The 18,919-nt window shown below is 36.8% G+C and overlaps 1 protein-coding gene across 4 annotated transcripts; it reads right to left on the bottom strand.

Annotated features, from left to right (window-relative positions):
- Window positions 1-2,836: 2,836 nt before the first annotated feature.
- On the bottom strand, window positions 2,837-18,870 carry LOC114873871. Of its 4 annotated transcripts, none has more exons than XM_029182627.2 (8): window positions 18,076-18,870; window positions 11,709-11,933; window positions 10,814-11,391; window positions 6,511-6,691; window positions 5,235-5,369; window positions 4,598-5,081; window positions 4,272-4,521; window positions 2,837-4,022 (listed from the first exon to the last, which is right to left on the bottom strand). In XM_029182627.2, exons 2-8 carry the CDS (start codon window positions 11,929-11,931, stop codon window positions 3,663-3,665), a joined length of 2,211 nt encoding a protein of 736 aa, XP_029038460.1. In that variant the 5' UTR covers window positions 11,932-11,933; window positions 18,076-18,870; the 3' UTR covers window positions 2,837-3,662. The 4 variants fall into 4 exon arrangements, with proteins under 4 accessions (XP_029038460.1, XP_029038457.1, XP_029038459.1 ...); XM_029182624.2 differs by lacking the exon at window positions 18,076-18,870 and adding an exon at window positions 17,620-17,812; XM_029182626.2 differs by lacking the exon at window positions 18,076-18,870 and adding an exon at window positions 12,002-12,032.
- Between the last annotated feature and the right edge of the window lie 49 nt (window positions 18,871-18,919).

The raw sequence follows: 18,919 nt of genomic DNA, 5'->3' as shown, positions 1-18,919 counted from the left end.
GCACTGAGTATCCTAATTTTTATTCTGTCAGAGTGTTTTGATATATTCCATGAGGAAAAATGAGAAATAATTTTGTAATTAGTATAACTAGAATTTCAAAATTTCTATGGGGCCTGACTTCCACAAAATGTGGGCTGGCTCCCTCACTATTCAAAATTTCAGAATTTCAAAATTTCTAAGGAACCAAGCTCATCCCTCAATTAACAATTTTCAATTCGTAATTGATATAATGACATAGCAATAATTTAGATAATTAATTTTGTTGCTTTAATTCAAAATCATAGTTCATGGAATATATTGTATAATTAAATGGATACTCATGCATTTTTCTCTGGAACCTGTAGGATAATCTGTTAGCATAATTTGAGATACTATTAACGATGCCAAACAGTGTATTGCTAGTCAACATGAACATAACAGAATGCTATGTGCGATTTAATTAGGTAATTAAGCGATGATTAGAGTCTATTGGAGGGCGTGCATGTAATCTCGTGTTCATAGGTAGAAAAAGAACAACGAATATTGATATTAACCGCACGTAGTATGTAATAATTATAGTATATTAGTCGTAAACGGGTTTTGTGATCAACTTAGAAAGCGATTCTAGTTAGTAGTAATGATAGTAATTAATTGGAGAGATTTTCGTACGAAGTTAAGAATAATCTTTCTAATGGAAGATTGAATAAGTTACCATAGAATCGAAAATATAATTGTTTTTCTAAGAAACTAACAAAAGTATTTTCTAAATATTTGTTACCATTAATTTTCTCTTGTTTCTATCCCTTGATATTCCATTAAAGTACTTTAGATTTCAATTAGATAAAAGGATGAACTCTGTAATTACTTTATGTAACTCTGCATTTTCCTCCTTAGAAGGAAAAACAGATGAATTAAATAGAAAGAGATATGTATAATATCCTCTTATATTGTTAAAAGAATATTAAGTGAGTCTAGCAGAATTCATGATAGAGTAAGTAACACTATAATTTTCAAAAATGTTAATTATACTATATTCATATTGAAAACGATTTTGGAACTTTGTAATTAATTTCATTAGAAAAAAAAAATTGAATAAATGTAAAATTAAAGAGATATACTGTTTATGTATTTAAAAACCTAACCTAGAATCCTATAACGTCCGAAGATTCTATTTAAGAAGCAATTCTCTAAGCCTAAACAAATATTTAAAAAATAAATAAATATAGAAAAGTATACTGTGGAATTAATAAAAATAAAAATTCAATTAATTAGTTTTAAGAAGCTTAATTAGTTTAAAGATGTTTAAAGAACGCGACTATATCATGCAAGTAATATAGGAGCAATAGTACGCAAAACAAGTGTATTAGAATGTTTATAAATTACCGTTCCAGAAACTGCTCCTGGTAATAGGATAGTAGAATGTGCGAAGAGGTTGCACGACCTCTGGGTTGGCGGAGTGGGGGAACCTACGGTTCGAAACGTACTCCTGGTAGTAGGATAACAGAATGCGCGAAGAGGTAACGCGAGCCTAGACTCCCCGCGCGCACGCGCAGAACGGACTGCGTAGAACAAGCTGCGCGGTGAACCGATGGGGCGGTATGGTGGGAGAACCCCTCCGAATTATGCAGGCTATATAGGGTACACAATAATCATTAATTACGGGTGTAATACTAATAAAATCTGAACTTTTATAATTAATTCTTGAAGAATAAGACCTGCTGAATTTTTTGATGCTAGTTTCGTTCATATTTTAATTATCATTACTGAGATATTAATAATTATAGCACGATTAATATTCTCGTAAGACACCTTCAGAATTTTTATTAATTCTATTGAATATAGAAATTATTTGTAATACTTTATGATTTAAACGTGAAGAGAAAGGTCGAAAATATATTCTTTAATCATTTTTGATAACATTTTGTTTGTTAATAATGAATAATTCCGTTAGCAGCTATTGTCCCATATGAAAATACACGGGAATTCCATACTATCGAATTTTCATTAATTTCTCAATTTCGAGGATTATTTTCTAAACTTTTATGATTGCATTATAAAGAAGAGAGTTAATACGAATTTCTAATACCGATTTCGTTGACAGTTTTGCTCTCAGTAATCTATAATTATTAAATTACCAACCTCAATATATACGCGTATTATTCGTATTAATTTTTCGAAAATAATAGATATTTTCTTAACCTTTATAATTTACAAAAATATCATAAGGTTCTAACAATTGTTTCATATTAAAATTATGTATATCAACGAAGTATATGCTGAATAATTTATTAATTATGTTATGTTATGTTTCTACAATACAAAACACGAACTATTTCAAACGACAGCCATTTGCATTTTCAAGTATGATTTTGCTCGAATTCCTTCCCGAGTAACAGGATAATAGAATGACCAAAGAGGTAGCACAAAACAGTGCCACTTACTTTCCATTATGAGCTCCTAATATCAGGAAACCATAATGCGAGTTGGTGGCACAAATGGCTGCGCATAAATAAGGAGGCGTGGTGGGGGAAACCTACGAATCTGAACCTGCTCCTGCTAATAGGATAACAGAATGCGCAAAGAGGTGGTACGACTACTGCGCATGCGCGGCGGGGATAATGGCAGGAATAATGGCGGAGATAATGGCGGGGCTACGTATATGAAATTATAAAAGAAGGAATAATAAATAATTAATTATGCACTTACCGCTATCCAGAATTGAATTTTTATGACCGAGTTTTGAAGAATAATGCCTACGGAATTATTTAACCTCATTTTACCCATGTTTTAACCATAATTAAAACACCGAAACTGCTTGAATAAAGGAATGAATTAGGACGAATGTAATTACACGCGATGCCACGTATTTATGTGTATTTACCGAATTAAATATTACCGTACAAATGTACAAGATATATACAAAACGATCTGCATACAATACGAATATTCTCCAAAGGTTTCCTATGAAACAACGAGCGAAATAGAATCGCCCAAATAATGAAAATAATTTACAAACATATTTTACAATTTCGATCGCTATACCCATAATTTATCACGTTGATTTCTCGTGATTTATGGATAAATGACGCACAGTAATGCATCGTTTCATTTGAACGAGGAATCAGCAGTATTCAGCATCAATTATTGCTTCAGCATTAGATAAATGAAACATTACAGCTTGAGAATAATGGAAATCGTTCTTAAAATTTAATAAAGTCTTATCAAGATCATGGAAGATAAAACTGTAGAGTGAAGAACACCTGTTGCACAAAGATCAGTAATCAAATCTTCGCGCTCATGAATCTGACAAACCTTGAGGAACTGATTGCTATCTAAAGAAACGAAGAGACTGACAATTGAATTAATTAACGACCTAATCGAGACCAGTTGCGTTAGCGAACTTTCCAAACCGGCTACTTCCGCGCAGCTGTTATATAATTTTCTATATCTGAAGCGTGCAGGAACTGCATGATATTACCTCGCCGTTTCTTAAACAAAGAAACTCCCTTAATCTTACAATGAACACTTTGTACAATTGCACATTCTACAAAAACTGACCACGAACCGGGCCCTAAAGTTTCTTAAACATTCTTCAATTCCTACATCTATCCTTCAAAAGCACATTGTACAGTCTGTTTTCTCAAAACATTCCATGACTGTACAAATTCTAAGCCCGAAAGCTTTCAAATAAACTCAGTCACAAAGATCTTCTTCAAATCAGGTGCAGATCCTCCAATATCGTGTCTACATATGTCTCCGTTATCTAAGTAACTGACATCAGAGTTCATCAGAATGCTTTTCAGGCTGTCTATGGACAGATCTGGTAGTTTTCTATCAACAGAAATCTTGTCTAGATCATTCATCGAGTAACCAGGTCCGATTCTCTGTTTCTTCAAACGGTACGACTGTATGGACGGTTTCGTGTCCATCAATTTGCTCTTCATCTCTTTGCGATCCTCCGTCTCGTTCTCGATGATCTTCGGCGTGAAAGATCGCATGTTGACCTTTACCTCGCTGCCTCTCTTCGAGGGCAACAGCTCCACCTGCAAAAGCAACACGTTCTCACGATTCTTGTTACGCAAGCGTTTTACGTTGAAAGGTCAATCAAGTGCTCGACGGAGTAATTTCTACGTTAGGACACTGCATGATCTGAGTAAATTCCGAAGGATCTTCAGTAACGTAACGAGGACTTTGGAAGATTGTCAGCAAATTGACAAAGAAAATAAGATATCTGTAAGATCAGTGCATTGCAATTGTGTTTAATTAATTAGAAACGGGGCTGGGAATGTTACCTTAGTTCCCTTACGTTGAAAATATTCGAAATCATCGTTCGCCACTGTGGTGACTGAACAACAGCTTCTACTTCGACTCCTACAGGAGCTCATAGTATCAAAATCCCCGTTCTCTAAATCACAGCTCTCGTCGTCGGACGTTTCATAACCGTCCGGCTCCTCCTGAGTCTCCTGTCTCTGGAAACTTTGCTGTTCCTCCTTTTGTTTCTTCAGGTCGTACGTCCTTGAATCCAGGAACGGTCGATGGTACCTAAAATAAAAATAAAATTGTCAGAATAGAATTCTAATCAAAGAACCTCTGATTACTGAAACGAATGAACACCAACGATTGACATTTAGCATGATCGAAGCTCTGATTCCTTCTCAGAGCGATCCTAGGATAACGCTGTCGCTCCTGAACACTGTTATCCAGACCCGTGATCAAATTCTCCAATCCTAGCACGCTTCTAGCGTGTCTCCTGGACGGTTCTTCTCGAATCTCGTCCAGACTCTTAGTGAACTTTCGTTTGCTGCAAGGTTCCTCCAACTGGACCAAGTTCTGCATGTTCTGTCCAAACACATCTGTGCTACCAATCTTCCTTCGACTTCCAGGTAGTTCAAGAAACCCTTCGTTCAATCTCGAGCATTTATTCTGTTGCTCTATGGTATTTTTCTTAGAATTATCAACGGGATTGGTGTCTTGACGAGGTTCAAAGGTGGAGCTGGTGAAGGAGGACAGTTCAGCTGGTAGAGATGCATAGTTACTATCCTCGTTTAGGGTCTGGGTTCTAGGATAGTGTTGTATTCCCATTGTGATCGTTCCAGTCTTTCCTGAAAAAATATTTTGTAATCAATAAAAATTGAAAATGGGGTAGGATTATAGAAACAGTTGTTAACGTGAGTGGCTTCATCCATTGTATGGCATTCATGGAACTGATGAAAGTAGCACGTTGCAGAGAAAGAAAGGTGAATTCGTGTACTCGCCTCTGTTCTGATGATTGTGCAATCGCCCGTAGAGGCTTCCGTTAGTCAAGGGGAACTTGAGGCCGTGGTTCAGGTTCAACTGCAGCTTGTACTCGGCGTCCTGTTCGAAATGACGAAATTTGCCGTCTATACCACCTGCGAAGGAAGCGTAACAGAAATTTTCGTGAAATCGTTTCGAAGCAGGCCGAAGTTTCTCTTGCGAGTATTCGCGCTATTAACGAAGTTAAATCTCCTATGAAATAAGACCGAAACGTGTGAACGATAAATCTAACAAATAGCTGAGATTAAGGAGGATTTATCGCGGAGAACGCGATCGAATCGGACACGCTAGAGAGAGAAAAAAAAGATTGAATCCCGCACGAGGGTAAAAGAGAAATGAACCCGTAATGGCATGTGGTCAGAGGCGATTGCGAGATTGCTGCTTGTCGCATAACTGATATTTCTCCTTCGCGATTACGCGTGCGTTGCATCTGCAGCTCGATTCCCACGCGTGCACCGCGGGTCAACGCGTTGAATTTTTCATTCGCGAATCGATGTCATCCTACTTCGTGGAAATACCACCGGATCGTGGAATCCTGTTTCTTTGAATGGTTTAGAGTCGTGATCGGCGATGATGGTTAAACTTATATTTCTAAAATGGTAGAAGATAGAGAGAAATATTATTAGGTGAAATTAAATGGTGTTGAATGGAGCATCATCTGATGTATCAGTCGGTTCTGGAATTTAATTTTTTTAAATGAGATGATATACTTTGCTATACATCAATGGAAGCGTATTTTAATTCTCTATAAGAAAGTATTAAGGTACTTGGGTCGAAAATTGATTAGTTCAAAAGATATCTTAGGGAGAGACCGGTTGTCTCTCCCGGTCTCTCCCTAGGATAACTTTTAAAATAATGAATTTTTGACCTAGGTACCTTAATACTTTCTTATAGAGAATTAAAATACGCTTCCAGTGATGTATAGCAAAGTACACAATTCCAAAAAAATTTCTTAACGATTTCAAAATCACCTTCATTTAAAAAAAATGGAATTTTGTATTTTGCTATACATCATTGGAAGCGTATTTTAATTCTCTACAAAAAGCTATTAAGGTACTTGGGTCGAAAATTGCTTAGTTAAAAAGATATCCTAGAATAGAATATTTTTTTAATTATTCAATTTTCTCATGCATCCTTATAATTTTTTGTAGAGAATAATAAAACACAGCAATTGACGTCGATGGAAGTACAAAAATCCAAAAAAATCTTCAAATTTACACTAGCTAAAATACTAACCGTGCGACAATCTTCTTGCATGATCCTGTTTCGTGTAAACCTTGGCGACGTAGCGACAGAACATTTTGTCGAATAATGCCAGGAACACCGGAAGAAGGGTGTCTTTTACCAAGGGTAGCCAAGTAGCGAGATTCTGGGGTGTGCAGAAATCCCTCAGGAGACCCGGCTTGATGGATATCACCTACGAAGGGGAAAAAAGATTGCTCCATTATTAAGGTCCATTGTTTCCTCTGCTCTTTTCAACTTCAATCTGTCTCTCCGTTACGATTTTATTTCCGGATGTATCTACTTATCATTAAATAAATAGTTTCAATTTCTTTTTATCTCCTGATTGAAGAGTATCGTGAAAATTGCAATGTGAAATACTTCTCGCATAATTACAGTAAGTTCTTCTTTGCATTCATACAAAGTTCTTCTTTGCATTTCATCCCTCAATTCCTATACGTTTTACACCCCCATATTTTCCTCGATTCGAATCTGCATCGACTGGAAAGACTCGATTTCCTCGCGCGATCGTAAAAAGAATTCTTCCCAGGACGAGAGGACGATTTCCAACGTGAAATCGTGTCAGGAATGACTCGCGGCTTTCGCTGAACGGAATGCAGCGTTCATCGCATGCGATTAATTGTTCGACGCGTCGATAAACAAACGGTGGGTGCGCTACGGTAATTTCACAGCGACGCGTTGATTGAACGAGAAGAACGAAAAAGGAGAACGAGGGAAACGTCGAAACGTCTATGAAGGATCCTACGTGGTTTTACTTTCGATTCGAACGATCCACCGGCCGCGAATTTCCAGTGAAAATCGTCCGCTCGGTCGCGCTTTCAAAAGCGCAGCAATGCGCGCGTTTTATTCAATTTCGAGGACCATAATGGAAATGTTCTGAATCACGAAATTAATTCTAAAAGAAACATGAGTCTATTTCCCTTTTCCTAAAAATGGAAGAAACATAATATAATTAGGTTTTTTAATTTTTAGACGGCGGACCATGGAGAGCGACCGCGCTAAAACGGCGGACCCTGGAGAGAGGCACAATTTCAATTTAATTTTGTATTTCTTTATATCAGAAACGTATTATATTATATTTCCTGCTTTGTTAGGAAAAGGGGTTTCAAAAAACGATTGATACATTTGTTAATCGGAGTTTCCTTTCGAAAACGAATTTCCCTCGATCTCATGAATATTCATGAAAATTCATTCAGAAATGAACCGCATCGCCAATATATTCGACTTCAACTATCAGGTAAAACGGGACGCGTAACTTTCACAGTTGATAAAAATGATTGCACCAGTTTTGTAAAAAATCGCAAGGAAACCGCACGGTTGTTACGCAACAATGAAAGTCCAGACATGTGCATATTTCGTATCGTTTGGCGTGTGAATAGAAAAATTATTCCAGCCCCTCGAAGAAACTCGATTAACAAGGAATTACGTGTCAGAAAAAGGAATCGTAGACGGTGGATAAGAGCGGATTACCTACTCGTTTTTAATTCGTGTCGAGTTGAGCCAGCGATTACGCGTGTAACGGGTGACGGAGATATGAAATCGAAACCAGTACCTTAATTAGAGAACACAGCGGCTTAGAACGTGACTCGCATACAACACGTATTTGCCTTTCTGAAAGCGGCTCTCCATAGGAAAGGGAAACCTCGAAATATCGTTCTATTAACACAGTGAAACTGTTTATAATAAAATTTCACTCCATAGAGATATTTCTCTTCGCACGACTTCGTTTAACACCAGCAACTTGTGCTAATGATTTTCATGAAAGAATGCAGCTTCTTGATGCGCGAAATTGGACACGGTTTATTTTTTGGAGCAAAGTTGCACGAATGGAATAAATACTGAGTCGTTAAAGCAATTCTTTTTTAGGATTTCAGAAATATTTTTAGTGGTATTAATTAACACATTCGTTGTTATACATGTCACTAATATTAGAAATTTTTTGACTTAATTAATTAGAAATTTGAAATTATGTATGATAGATGCAATTAAATATTGTGGAAATAAAAAATCAAAATAATACCTAATTAAATTTCCAATCAAGGTGTGAATACTTGAATTTTCATATAATTCCATCACCCATTATGAAAATAAAAAATCAAAATAATACCTAATTAAATTTCCAATCAAGATGTAAATACCTGAATTTTCATATAATTCCATCACTCATTATGAAAATAAGAAATAAAAATGATACCTAATAAAATTTCTAATCAAGGTGTTAATACTTGAATTTCCATATAATTACATCACTCATTATGAAAATAAAAAATAAAACTAATACCTAATTAAATTTCCAATCAAGATATTATTTCCTGAATTTTAATATGATTCCATCGCACATAATAAAATTAAAAAGTTAAAAAATTAAAGCAATACCTAATTAAGTTTCCAATTAAGGTATAATTATTTGAATTTTCGTATAATTCCATCAGCCATAATAAAAATAAAAAATAAAAATAATAATGAAATTTTCAATCAAACTTTTATATGAATCTATCACCCATAATGAAAATAAAAAATAAAAATAATACCTAATGAAATTTCTAATCAAGGTGTTAATGATCCCATATGATTCCATCACCCATAATGAAAATAAAAAATTTTTTAATATAATTATTAGAGCGTTTCGTACGTTCTAAGCAAAAATATACACCTAACGTAACTTTTATTTAAAAAAAAACACAACCGAGTATAAAATAACAAAAGGCATTGCACGCGTGCTGCACAAACGTATCGCTCCGGTTCGCGCGATTCCCCAACGAGGGGCAGGTCATACTTTTTTCTATCATCGTTTCTCTATCTCCCATCAAAGTGGGAGCGAGTTTCACCCATCAATTACAATGTTCAACTCGCTACTTTGTTTCAATTGTTCGAATTTCGATCACCGTCTTTCTGGGCTTTCTCGTCGATCGAGGTCGATTCGGTTGACAGTAATTTACACGTATGATTGCCGAAAGGAAAGTGGACTGCGAGAAAAATTGCATCGCAAGTTTGAAAGTCAAACGGCCTGTAACTACTTTTCGTTTGTCATCGTGAAAAGGAAGATTCTCTTTAGAGAACTTTTCTTTTTATCGATCCGGAGAAAATGAGATGCTTATGACACTTGAAGACGATTCTTAGGTTGCATGACTATCGGAAAAGAAAAATTAGGACGCGATAAGCGTAGTCAGATGGCTTCTGCCATTGAAATTGATTCATTATTTTAACAATGTCGTTAAGAATCATAGATTGATATTGAAAATAAGGTCATTGATACTCAACTGGCATACAAGTGGGTCTTAAGCCTTTGAATGCCATATAAGAAAGGGTGGTAATGTGACCTCGAATTTTATCTGATTCATAATTTAAATTACTTAAATGTTTGCTTAAAATGCAGATAAATTAATAAGGTCATTAGCGATAAAAAAGAAACTTGATTGAATTTGATATAAGTGGCGGACCATGGAGAGAGCCCCAATTTCAATTCAACTTTGCATTTCATATTATTATAATTTTCTAAATTGTATTTTTTAACAAATTTTGATAATTTCTTAAAATATAGGAATATTTTAAAAATATTTTCTGAAAGATTCAAATCAATCTGATAAAAATTGACAAAGTTAGAAAAATTAGATCACCCCTTCTATTAAAATTACCCAAAATCTTCTCATTGAATAATAATTATCTTTGATGAAGCAGAACGAAAAGAGGCTTCTTAAAAGGATCGAATTCCTCTCGAAACTCGTTTAGGAAGCAACAAAGAGCCACTGAATGACAGAGACTTGAATGCCCGCATGGCAGCAACCTAATTCACGGGCGGCCGGCTCGATAATAAACAGAATGCGTCAGACGATCGATTATAAATATTAATGAAGAAGGTCAGGGAGTTTCTCCAGCAATCATCCAACGAATCTTAATCGAGTCTGATACCGAGGCAAAGTTATGCTTCTACTTTCGAACACTCCTATGAATCCTCTAACCGTTTGTTCCCATTTCCTACCTAACCGGAGAATTTTATATTTCGTCTGTTTCGGCGAGGCAACAAACGGAATTCCGGTGGGGAATAAAGAGGATATAACCGCTGGCTCGTCAACTTCCGGATGACTGGAACTCGAGCTGGTTTCCGGTTGGAGGAACCCTTTGATTACTACAAAGCTTCATCAACAATGATTTAAACCATTAATACTGAAAAATAATAAAATGTACCTACCATCTAATACATTACTGTTCTTCGTTGCATTTTTTAAAATGAAAAGCAATTATTTTTGTATCAGTCAGCATTAATGGATCTATGGTGCAATATAAAAAATAAACATACCAGCATTGGCAGGTGTTGAAAAACATAGCAGACGAAGAGAATGCTATAAATAGTGGATCTTCCACTGGCCTCGTCCACCTGCACCTTCTTCTTCCTCAGACAGGCTCTACTGTTGGTGGATCCACTGGTGCAGGATCCACTGGACGGATCCCACTGTTGTGGATGACAATCGAAAGCTCCTGAAGAGTTCTTTGAGCTGGTCTCTGACAAATCTGACACTGACTTCAATAACTCTGCCTTCGGTCTACGACAAACTCTCCTGAACAGAGCCAACAGGAGGCTGATCACTGAGGTGACCATCAGTAAACATCTCAGAGAATTCACGAATACTCCATATTTCAGGGAAATTTCTTGAGCCAAGAAGACACAGAGGTCTGGCTCGAAGTTCAGGACACCTGTTACACCGATACAGGCGCTGATCACACTCAGACTGACCAGGTGATACTTGAGATGATTCTTTGTCAGATTTACTTTATCATCCCTGGAGGTTATTGCTGTGAAGATTGCGATGGAGGTCAGAGTTAATTCCTGAAGAATGGTGGACGAGTTCAGCATCCAAACTAGGGTCGAGCAGAATTCTGAAAGATAAATTAGAAAATGTTAATGGGGGAAGGTTTATTAATGGATCAATGATAGTATAGAGCAGAAGTGGAGTGGGACTTAAATTTTTACCTGATGATCAGTGATCTAATCATTAATTTTAATTAATTAAAATGGCTAGTTTCCTCTTGTTATGGAAGTATATAAATATTGCACAATGTTTTGCTTTTGATTATTATCATAGTTAGAATGAACCTGGTATCGTTGAATCGCTTTCTCTACCATTAATCTCGTAACACTCTGGAAGTGTAATAACGAAGCTGTATGTCGATTGTATGATTCACTGTTTCATTACCTCCAAAGTGATTACTCGGTCGAATGAGTGTAAGAATCGCGTACAGAAGCAATCCGAGTTGATGAGCGAGGCTCTCAGATAGAACGGCTACCGTGAACACGTCGATCCGCCGTTTCGCTGAGGATGGCTGATTCTGGTAGATCAACAGTGACCAGGACAGCAACAGGATGCATATCGGTGAACCTACACAGGTGGGCAGCCATTCTCCTACCTCGCTTCGCATCTCTGAAAATAAAAATAAACATATTACATCAAAGTTTTCTTGTTTCTTTTGCGATTCCTTATTCCTCTACCTTTCACTTTTTTCATGATACGTAGAAAACGTTCTTTTCAAGAATTTTCGAGGATATTATTTGGCTTAAAATGGGAATTGAGATCCTTATCATTTTAGAATTTTAGGATTCAACAATTCTAGGATTCTGATTCTAGGATTCTGAGATTCTAGGATTCTGAGGTTCTAGGATTCTGAGATTCTAGGATTCTGAAATTCTAGGATTTTGAGATTCTAGGATTCTGAGATTCTAAGATTCTAAAATTCTAGGATACTAGAATTTCAAAATTGCAAAATTCCAAATTTCAGAATTCCAAATTCCAAAATCCGAAATTGTAAAATCCAAGATTCTAAAATTCTAGTTCCAACATTGCAAAGTTCCAAATTTCAGAATTCCAAATTCTGGAATTCTAGAATTCCAGCTTGCAAAATTGCAAATTCTAGAATTCCAACTTGTAAAATTGCAAAATTCCAAATTTCCAAATTCTAAAATTGGAAATTCTCAAAATTCCAAATTTCAAATTCTAAAATTCTAAATTGCAAAATTGCAAATTTCAAAAATTCTATGATCCTAAGGTCCCAAAATTCTAAAATCCTAAACACTTCTACACCAAATCTCCTCTGCCCACCCCGAGAAATCCTAATCCCACAATGCACCCATCCAATTAATTCTCAATCAGAAAGTGGCATAGAACAAAAGCTCTGAAGAACAGAAAAAATGAAACCCAAGGGAAATGCTTTCTCAACAGATTTCAAAGGTAAGACAAGATTCCCAGTGAGAGTGGTAATGCCTTAATCTCGATGAAAGCTTTCTGGTAATTAGCGTGGTACTCGTCGAATTATTACATCCTCGTGGTCGAGGAAGAAGAACCAGAGAAATTATTATTAATCAATCTCCGGTTACTCGGTACAGGCTTATTACCCCACGAACGAGGAAGTCGTAAACGGTTGGTTTCACGTAAAATGTCAACCGAGGAAGGAGGGAAATAACGCGAGGATACGTCGTTGCCCTGTCGCAAATTTTCTTCCTTGTTTGCCACGGTTTCCTTACTTTTGTCCGTTTCTTTCGCTACACTGCCCTCTGACTTTCTATTCTCCATAAAGTCTAATCTAATTAAAAAAATCCGCAAAAGAACGTCTTCATTAACAAATTTTACATCCAATTATATATTTTTCTCTTCACAAAATAAAAGCATTAAAACCGACGAATCTCACAGAGTGGATTCGTGAAATTTGTTTAATTACTTTCTCGTGTTCCTTATCCCAAGAGCATCTCTGATCAAAAATTATAAATATGTATCTTCGATCTCGGTACTTCCGACTGCGAATCGAATACCTTTTCCTTGCCTGTAGACTTTCACGAAACCGAGCCGTTCGATTTCCACCTTCTTTTGCAATCGCTTCATTTTTTCGCGCAAAGTTATTCGTAACGACCGATATTAGAGAAGTCGATGAAATTTTCAAACGTTCTGCTGGAAAATCGCTGAGAAATCAGCGATCGTAATCTGCTTGCGTAACGAGTAAACGCAGTCAAGAGCAGAAATCTTCGACGAAATCTATGATTAATAATTCATACTTTTAATGAATTATCATCATATTTTAAAATATATTTTAAAATATTAATAATATTTGAAATGACTTGTTCTCTTTGCTTTGGTAACAGTGATAAGTATTTTTGGAAAAGAAAGAAAGTCTTGGAAGATTGATGAAATAATCAATCCACATAGATTTCGATCAAAAAATGAAAGTGAAATGTTATAAAATAAAGGCTTTCATTTATTGTTCTATTTTATATTCATGAAGAGTTCTTCTAAAGTTATCAATATGGAATACTGATATTAATATGTAATCAAGAGAAGCTTGCTTAGAATAATAAAATCGTATGGAGAGATATGAATGTTAATTTAGCAACGTTTAGATGAAATAAAATTAGCATTTGTTAGAATAGGATTAGAATTAGAGAAACGACAGAAAGCGGGTTAGTTTTCCTTCGACTGATAACAATGTCGCTGGAAGAAACCAGTCGGGAGATCTTGTCTTTATTATAGTTCACTGTTTTTACCCGATGTGAACATCATTCTTCCTGCCGGAAGTAGGTTACGCGAAGAAAGTCCACGGAAACGTATGTACGGGACCGTGTATAATAATCCTTTTTCAAAAGAATTTACTTTCGCACGAGTTTGAGCATGTGTACGGAATTATCAACATCTTATTCCTTTCATCGTATACTTTTAACAGTACATCTTATAATTCGAATTTTAAGACCTTAGGAGCTTAGAAATTAAAAATTCTGATATTTTAGAATTTTAAAATCTTAGAAGCTTAGAAATTAAAAATTCTGATATTTTAGAATTTTAAGACTTTAGAAGCTTAGCACCTTAGAAATTTAGAATTCTGAAATTTTAGAATCATAGGATCCTAGAATTTCATAATTTTAGGATCTTAAAACCTTAGAAGCTTAGAAATTAAAAATTCTGATATTTTCGAATTTTAAGACTAGAAGTTTGGTACCTTAGAAATTTAGAATTCTGAAATTTTAGAATCATAGGATCCTAGAATTTCATAATTTTAGGATCTTAAAACCTTAGAAGCTTAGAAATTAAAAATTCTATTTTAAAATTTTAGGACCTTAGAAGCTTAAAAATAAAAAATTCTGATATATTAGAATTTTAAGACTTTAGAAGCTTAGGAATTAAAACTTCTAATATTTTAGAACTTTAGGACCTTAGAAGCATAACACCTTAGAAATTTAAAATTTGAAAATTTTAGAATCTTAGGATCCTTGAATTTTATAATTTTAGGATCTTAAAATCTAAGAAATCAAGAATTTGAGAAATTTAGAATTTTAAGACCTTAGAAGCTCAAAAAAGAATTTGAAAAATGATAAATTCTGGAACCTTAGAATTTAAGAATCTTAGAATGATGGAAGGTCCAACCCTCTTCAACCCCTCCCCAGTTGCTCCATGCACAACTATCAACATTCTATAATTTATAATAAAAAAATCTGTAATCAGTCATTTTGTCCCATCTGGTAGCTCTAGCGTTAATCTTCCAAAAAATTCCAAGAACTATCCTTTTAGAAGGAGTCGAACGTTTTTAGGACAAATTTATAGCCCTTTGCTTCTTTCGAAGAGTCATTTACCTCAAGATAGAAAACAAAATTCCTTGGAGAATGTATTTTTAGGATGGAGCATGACACAGATTTCGATATTAGTGTTTCCTAATTATGTGTAGAGAGGCACACAAGGGAAGGAATATATCCAGAGGTGCGTTGATTATGGAAACGCACCGGTGAGAGGTGTGTCGTTCGATTAGCTTGGAATGTTGAGAGGTGTAGCATCGAGCAAGGTCAGAAATTATTGTGCTCGCCACATGAGATCAAGAGGGAAGAAACCTGGCCTTGTTTCGGGCCAAGGAAGACCGAACCAGTTTGGAAGAAATAAAAAATTCCACCTGGGGGAAGATTCGACCCATGTCCTTGGTCCTTTCAGGATGGACAAACATCTGAAATTTCGTACCCTATGTGCATACATTCGAGAAACTAGGATCTTTTGTGCAGTCAGCTGGGTTTTCTGGGTTTATTTAGAGTGTGCTGGAATTTTGGAATCTGAGAAATTTGGGTTTCTGGAATTTTAGGATCTTAGGATTTCAGAATTTTAGGATCTTAAAATCTTAGAATCTTAGAATTTTAGGACCTTAGAACCTTAGAACCTTAGAAATTAAAAATTTTTATATTTTAGAATTTTAAACGTTAGAAGCTTAGTACCTTAGAAATTTAGAATTCTGAAATTTTAGAAGCTTAGCAGCTTAAAAATTTAGAATTCTGAAATTTTAGTATCTTAGGATCCTAGAATTTCATAATTTTAGGATTTTAAAACCTTAGAAATCTAGAATTTGAAAAATTTGGAATTTTAAAACTTTAGAACCTTAGAAAAAAATAAAAAATTCTGGAACTTTAGAATCTAAAAATCTTAAAATGATGTAAGATCCCAGTTACTCCAATGCATACATCAAGGTACAACTTAAAAAATTCTAATCTAAAACCCTACAACAATCACCAAATGTTAAATATTTATCAATGCACCACGATTCAATTCTAAACGCCATACGAAATTGGCGGACACCAATGAAACAGAGGGACCATCAATTCCAGCAATTACCTTACGCCGCAACGAAAATTACGTTTCATGATTGTGACCTCTGTCCAATTAGGCCGAGCCATCAAGCATCCCACGTGAAAACGATATCTGATGTCACGAGTATCGTGGCCCCGGTAAAAATGGATGCTCTCTAACTCGGTCATGTGAAACTCAGTCGCCCACTCTACTCTGTTCCTCCCAAGCTCGTTTATCTCAAACTGGAATGCCCCTGTCTCTTCAACTCCGAAGAAGACACTACGGCCTCTACCTTGGAGGAATTGTTTCTCACGGTTATGCATGATCCACGAGGAGGAAATTTCTTTCGGCTACACGTTCATCGATACCGTTTCCCTTACGGTTCGATCGGTACGAAACGATCGAAGTTCACTTCCGCCTCTGGATTTGGCGAACCGAGTGGAAACTGGTTCTCCAAGAATTCCTCTGTCGGCTGATTAAATTTTCATCTCCAGGAAGTGTCTTTTCTTTTCCAATTAGAAATCATGAAATTGCAATTAACTTTCACGAACGATCGTTTCGGACGAATTTATACGATACGACTGGAATGGAAAAGAAAATATTAAGATCGCGTATGCGCTTTGATAGGAGGTGCAGCGAGGAGACTGCAACACGGTCGAAGATAATTCGAGCGAATTAGACCCTTCTAATTCGAGTGTTGGCACGAGAGCACACGGGGTGACTGCATCCTCGCTGAAAAGTGGGTTACGAATACCGCGAGAAAGTAACCGAGAGCCGATCTATCGTCGCCGTGGAAGATTAGGTGCGGCTGGGTGATGGGCATTCGATATTCCATCCTCAACATTTTACATCAAGGCCTCTCGATTTTTGAATAAATGACAGTAGTTAATTATAACTCTACTCGTAACAACATTGCACATATTCAACGAGACTCTGCTATAATTAATTTCAAGGCTCTTCGAGACCATCGAAAACACAATTTTCGAATGCCATTCCATTGTTAACTTCTTATATAACATAAGCGAACGGAATGTTAAAGTAATTACAAGTCTAGGCGAGTTTGGTTTCTATAGAAAACTCGCGGTTTATCGGTTCAACGTTCGCAGCCGATCGTCTCGGAGGATTTAGGCCGGTCTCGGTACGGCTTCGAGTGCTTTTTTTCCACCGGCACCGCGGTAAAGAATACGCGTGCCAAATTCCTGAGGCAAACGCAACCGCGCTGTCTATGTTCCGCGTGGTTTCGAGGTCAGGGAAGAAACGGCTATTTAGCGAACTAGGAACCTCCCTCCTCCTCGATCCTCCTACTACTTCTTTCCATTCGCTCGTCCACGTATCGAGTTTCTTCTTTTACGTACATGGATCACAGGAATCTCGTCCGAATTTCAATTTCACGGTTCGACTTCCCTACTCTTTGGGAATGAACCGTTAGAACGTTCCTCGATTCGCGTATCTTGAATTGTGCTGCATACTTGGTCTAACAGCTACACCTGTACACCCATGTAATTAAAAGGAATAAGTCGATCACCTATGATACTTTTCATTAACACCATATCCGAGTAACGATAGAATCCAAAGGCCGGATGTTCCCAACGTTAGACCCAATATCCAATCAATGCGACAGCAATTCTCTTCGAACCCTGCTCGATTAACGAGCGGTCTCGTCCGGGACAAAAGGTAAAACACTGATATCCTGCGAGTCCGGTATTCCTGAATGGGTCGAAATTAGAATTCCTCGCCGGAACGAGGATAATTTTGAAATTATAGCGAACGATCGTCCGCGTGTCCGATCGAGGACTGCATTTACATTGTTATGCTCATTGAGCGAATTAATGCACCGTCCATAAGCAGACGCAAGGACGCGAGGCGGAGATGTCCTTGATATTCCACGAATCATTTCCTTCGTTAACGAACGATAGAGAGAAGAAAAAAGTGTATCAAAGAATGCAAATATGTAAAAAGAAAAATGGAAAGAGGTACTCACTGCAGAGTGTCAGTGATTACGCGGAACGATCGTGAAATGCAACCGCATCTCTATCGAATACGGTGAATCCTCGATACTTTTCAGATGCGATGCTGAAAATTTCTACGTTTTTGCATCCTCTATCTTCCCGTTTCGCTCCAACTGGTACCCGATTATTTCTAAGATCCTGGTATGCCTTCGTGGATCTTCGATCGATCGATGTTAATCAATATCCTCTTCTTTCACTGTTCAAACTTACACTAAAACAAAAATTCCATCGGAACGAAATGAGAGTAAGAAATGATTCCCGCCAAACGGTAGGCTGATAGCCGGTTCTTTTGAAATCACAGCCGAGTCACTGTTGGGATCATTTTTATAAACAAATCGCACAGGATTGTTTTTCGAGTTTCTTTCCCCGGTATCGATTGACTCGAAACTTTCACTGTTTAAGGGAGCTCCCGTTGAATTCCACTGTTTCCCGCTGCAATATGGGCAGCGAGATGTTCATTAATTCGTTGCCAAAATTCCAATCGAGAGGGATCGAAGGCACTGTTTGAAGAAAATCGAGGTAGTTTATTAGACAGCGATCGTTTGATGTCGAATGGAACGAGCACGTTTAAACGGTGCCAGCTGTGATCGAGCGAACAGTATTGCCGCGAAGAAGCCCGGACCGGGACTGACTGTGTCCATAGGAATCATTTGGGTCAGCGGCACAACGGAGTATACCTCTGGCAAGCGTCCGACTATACTATCCGTTACACGTCCAAGTGAAGGTGCTATACTCTGCCCGGCTATAACGGAGCTATCTTCGCGATTCGATTTTTCTTTTAAACTCTCAATTCGATGCTCTCCGTCGTTTCTCCAG

Source organism: Osmia bicornis, chromosome 10 (assembly GCF_907164935.1).
Source record: "Osmia bicornis bicornis chromosome 10, iOsmBic2.1, whole genome shotgun sequence".
In the NCBI taxonomy this organism is placed as follows: Eukaryota; Metazoa; Arthropoda; class Insecta; order Hymenoptera; family Megachilidae; genus Osmia; species Osmia bicornis.
This window is presented reverse-complemented; position numbering and strand designations above follow the sequence as displayed.

Bases quoted from the DNA above. Each gene is read 5' to 3' on its own strand.
- LOC114873871 (XM_029182624.2), bottom strand. From the start codon at position 17,644: ATGGTGTTAATGAAAAGTATCATAG. The intron at 11,392-11,708 runs GTAATGAAACAG...TTTATCTTTCAG, and splicing joins ACCGAGTAATCACTTTGGAG to AATTCTGCTCGACCCTAGTT. The intron at 6,692-10,813 runs GTATGTTTATTT...TCCCCTTCGTAG, and splicing joins TTCAACACCTGCCAATGCTG to GTGATATCCATCAAGCCGGG.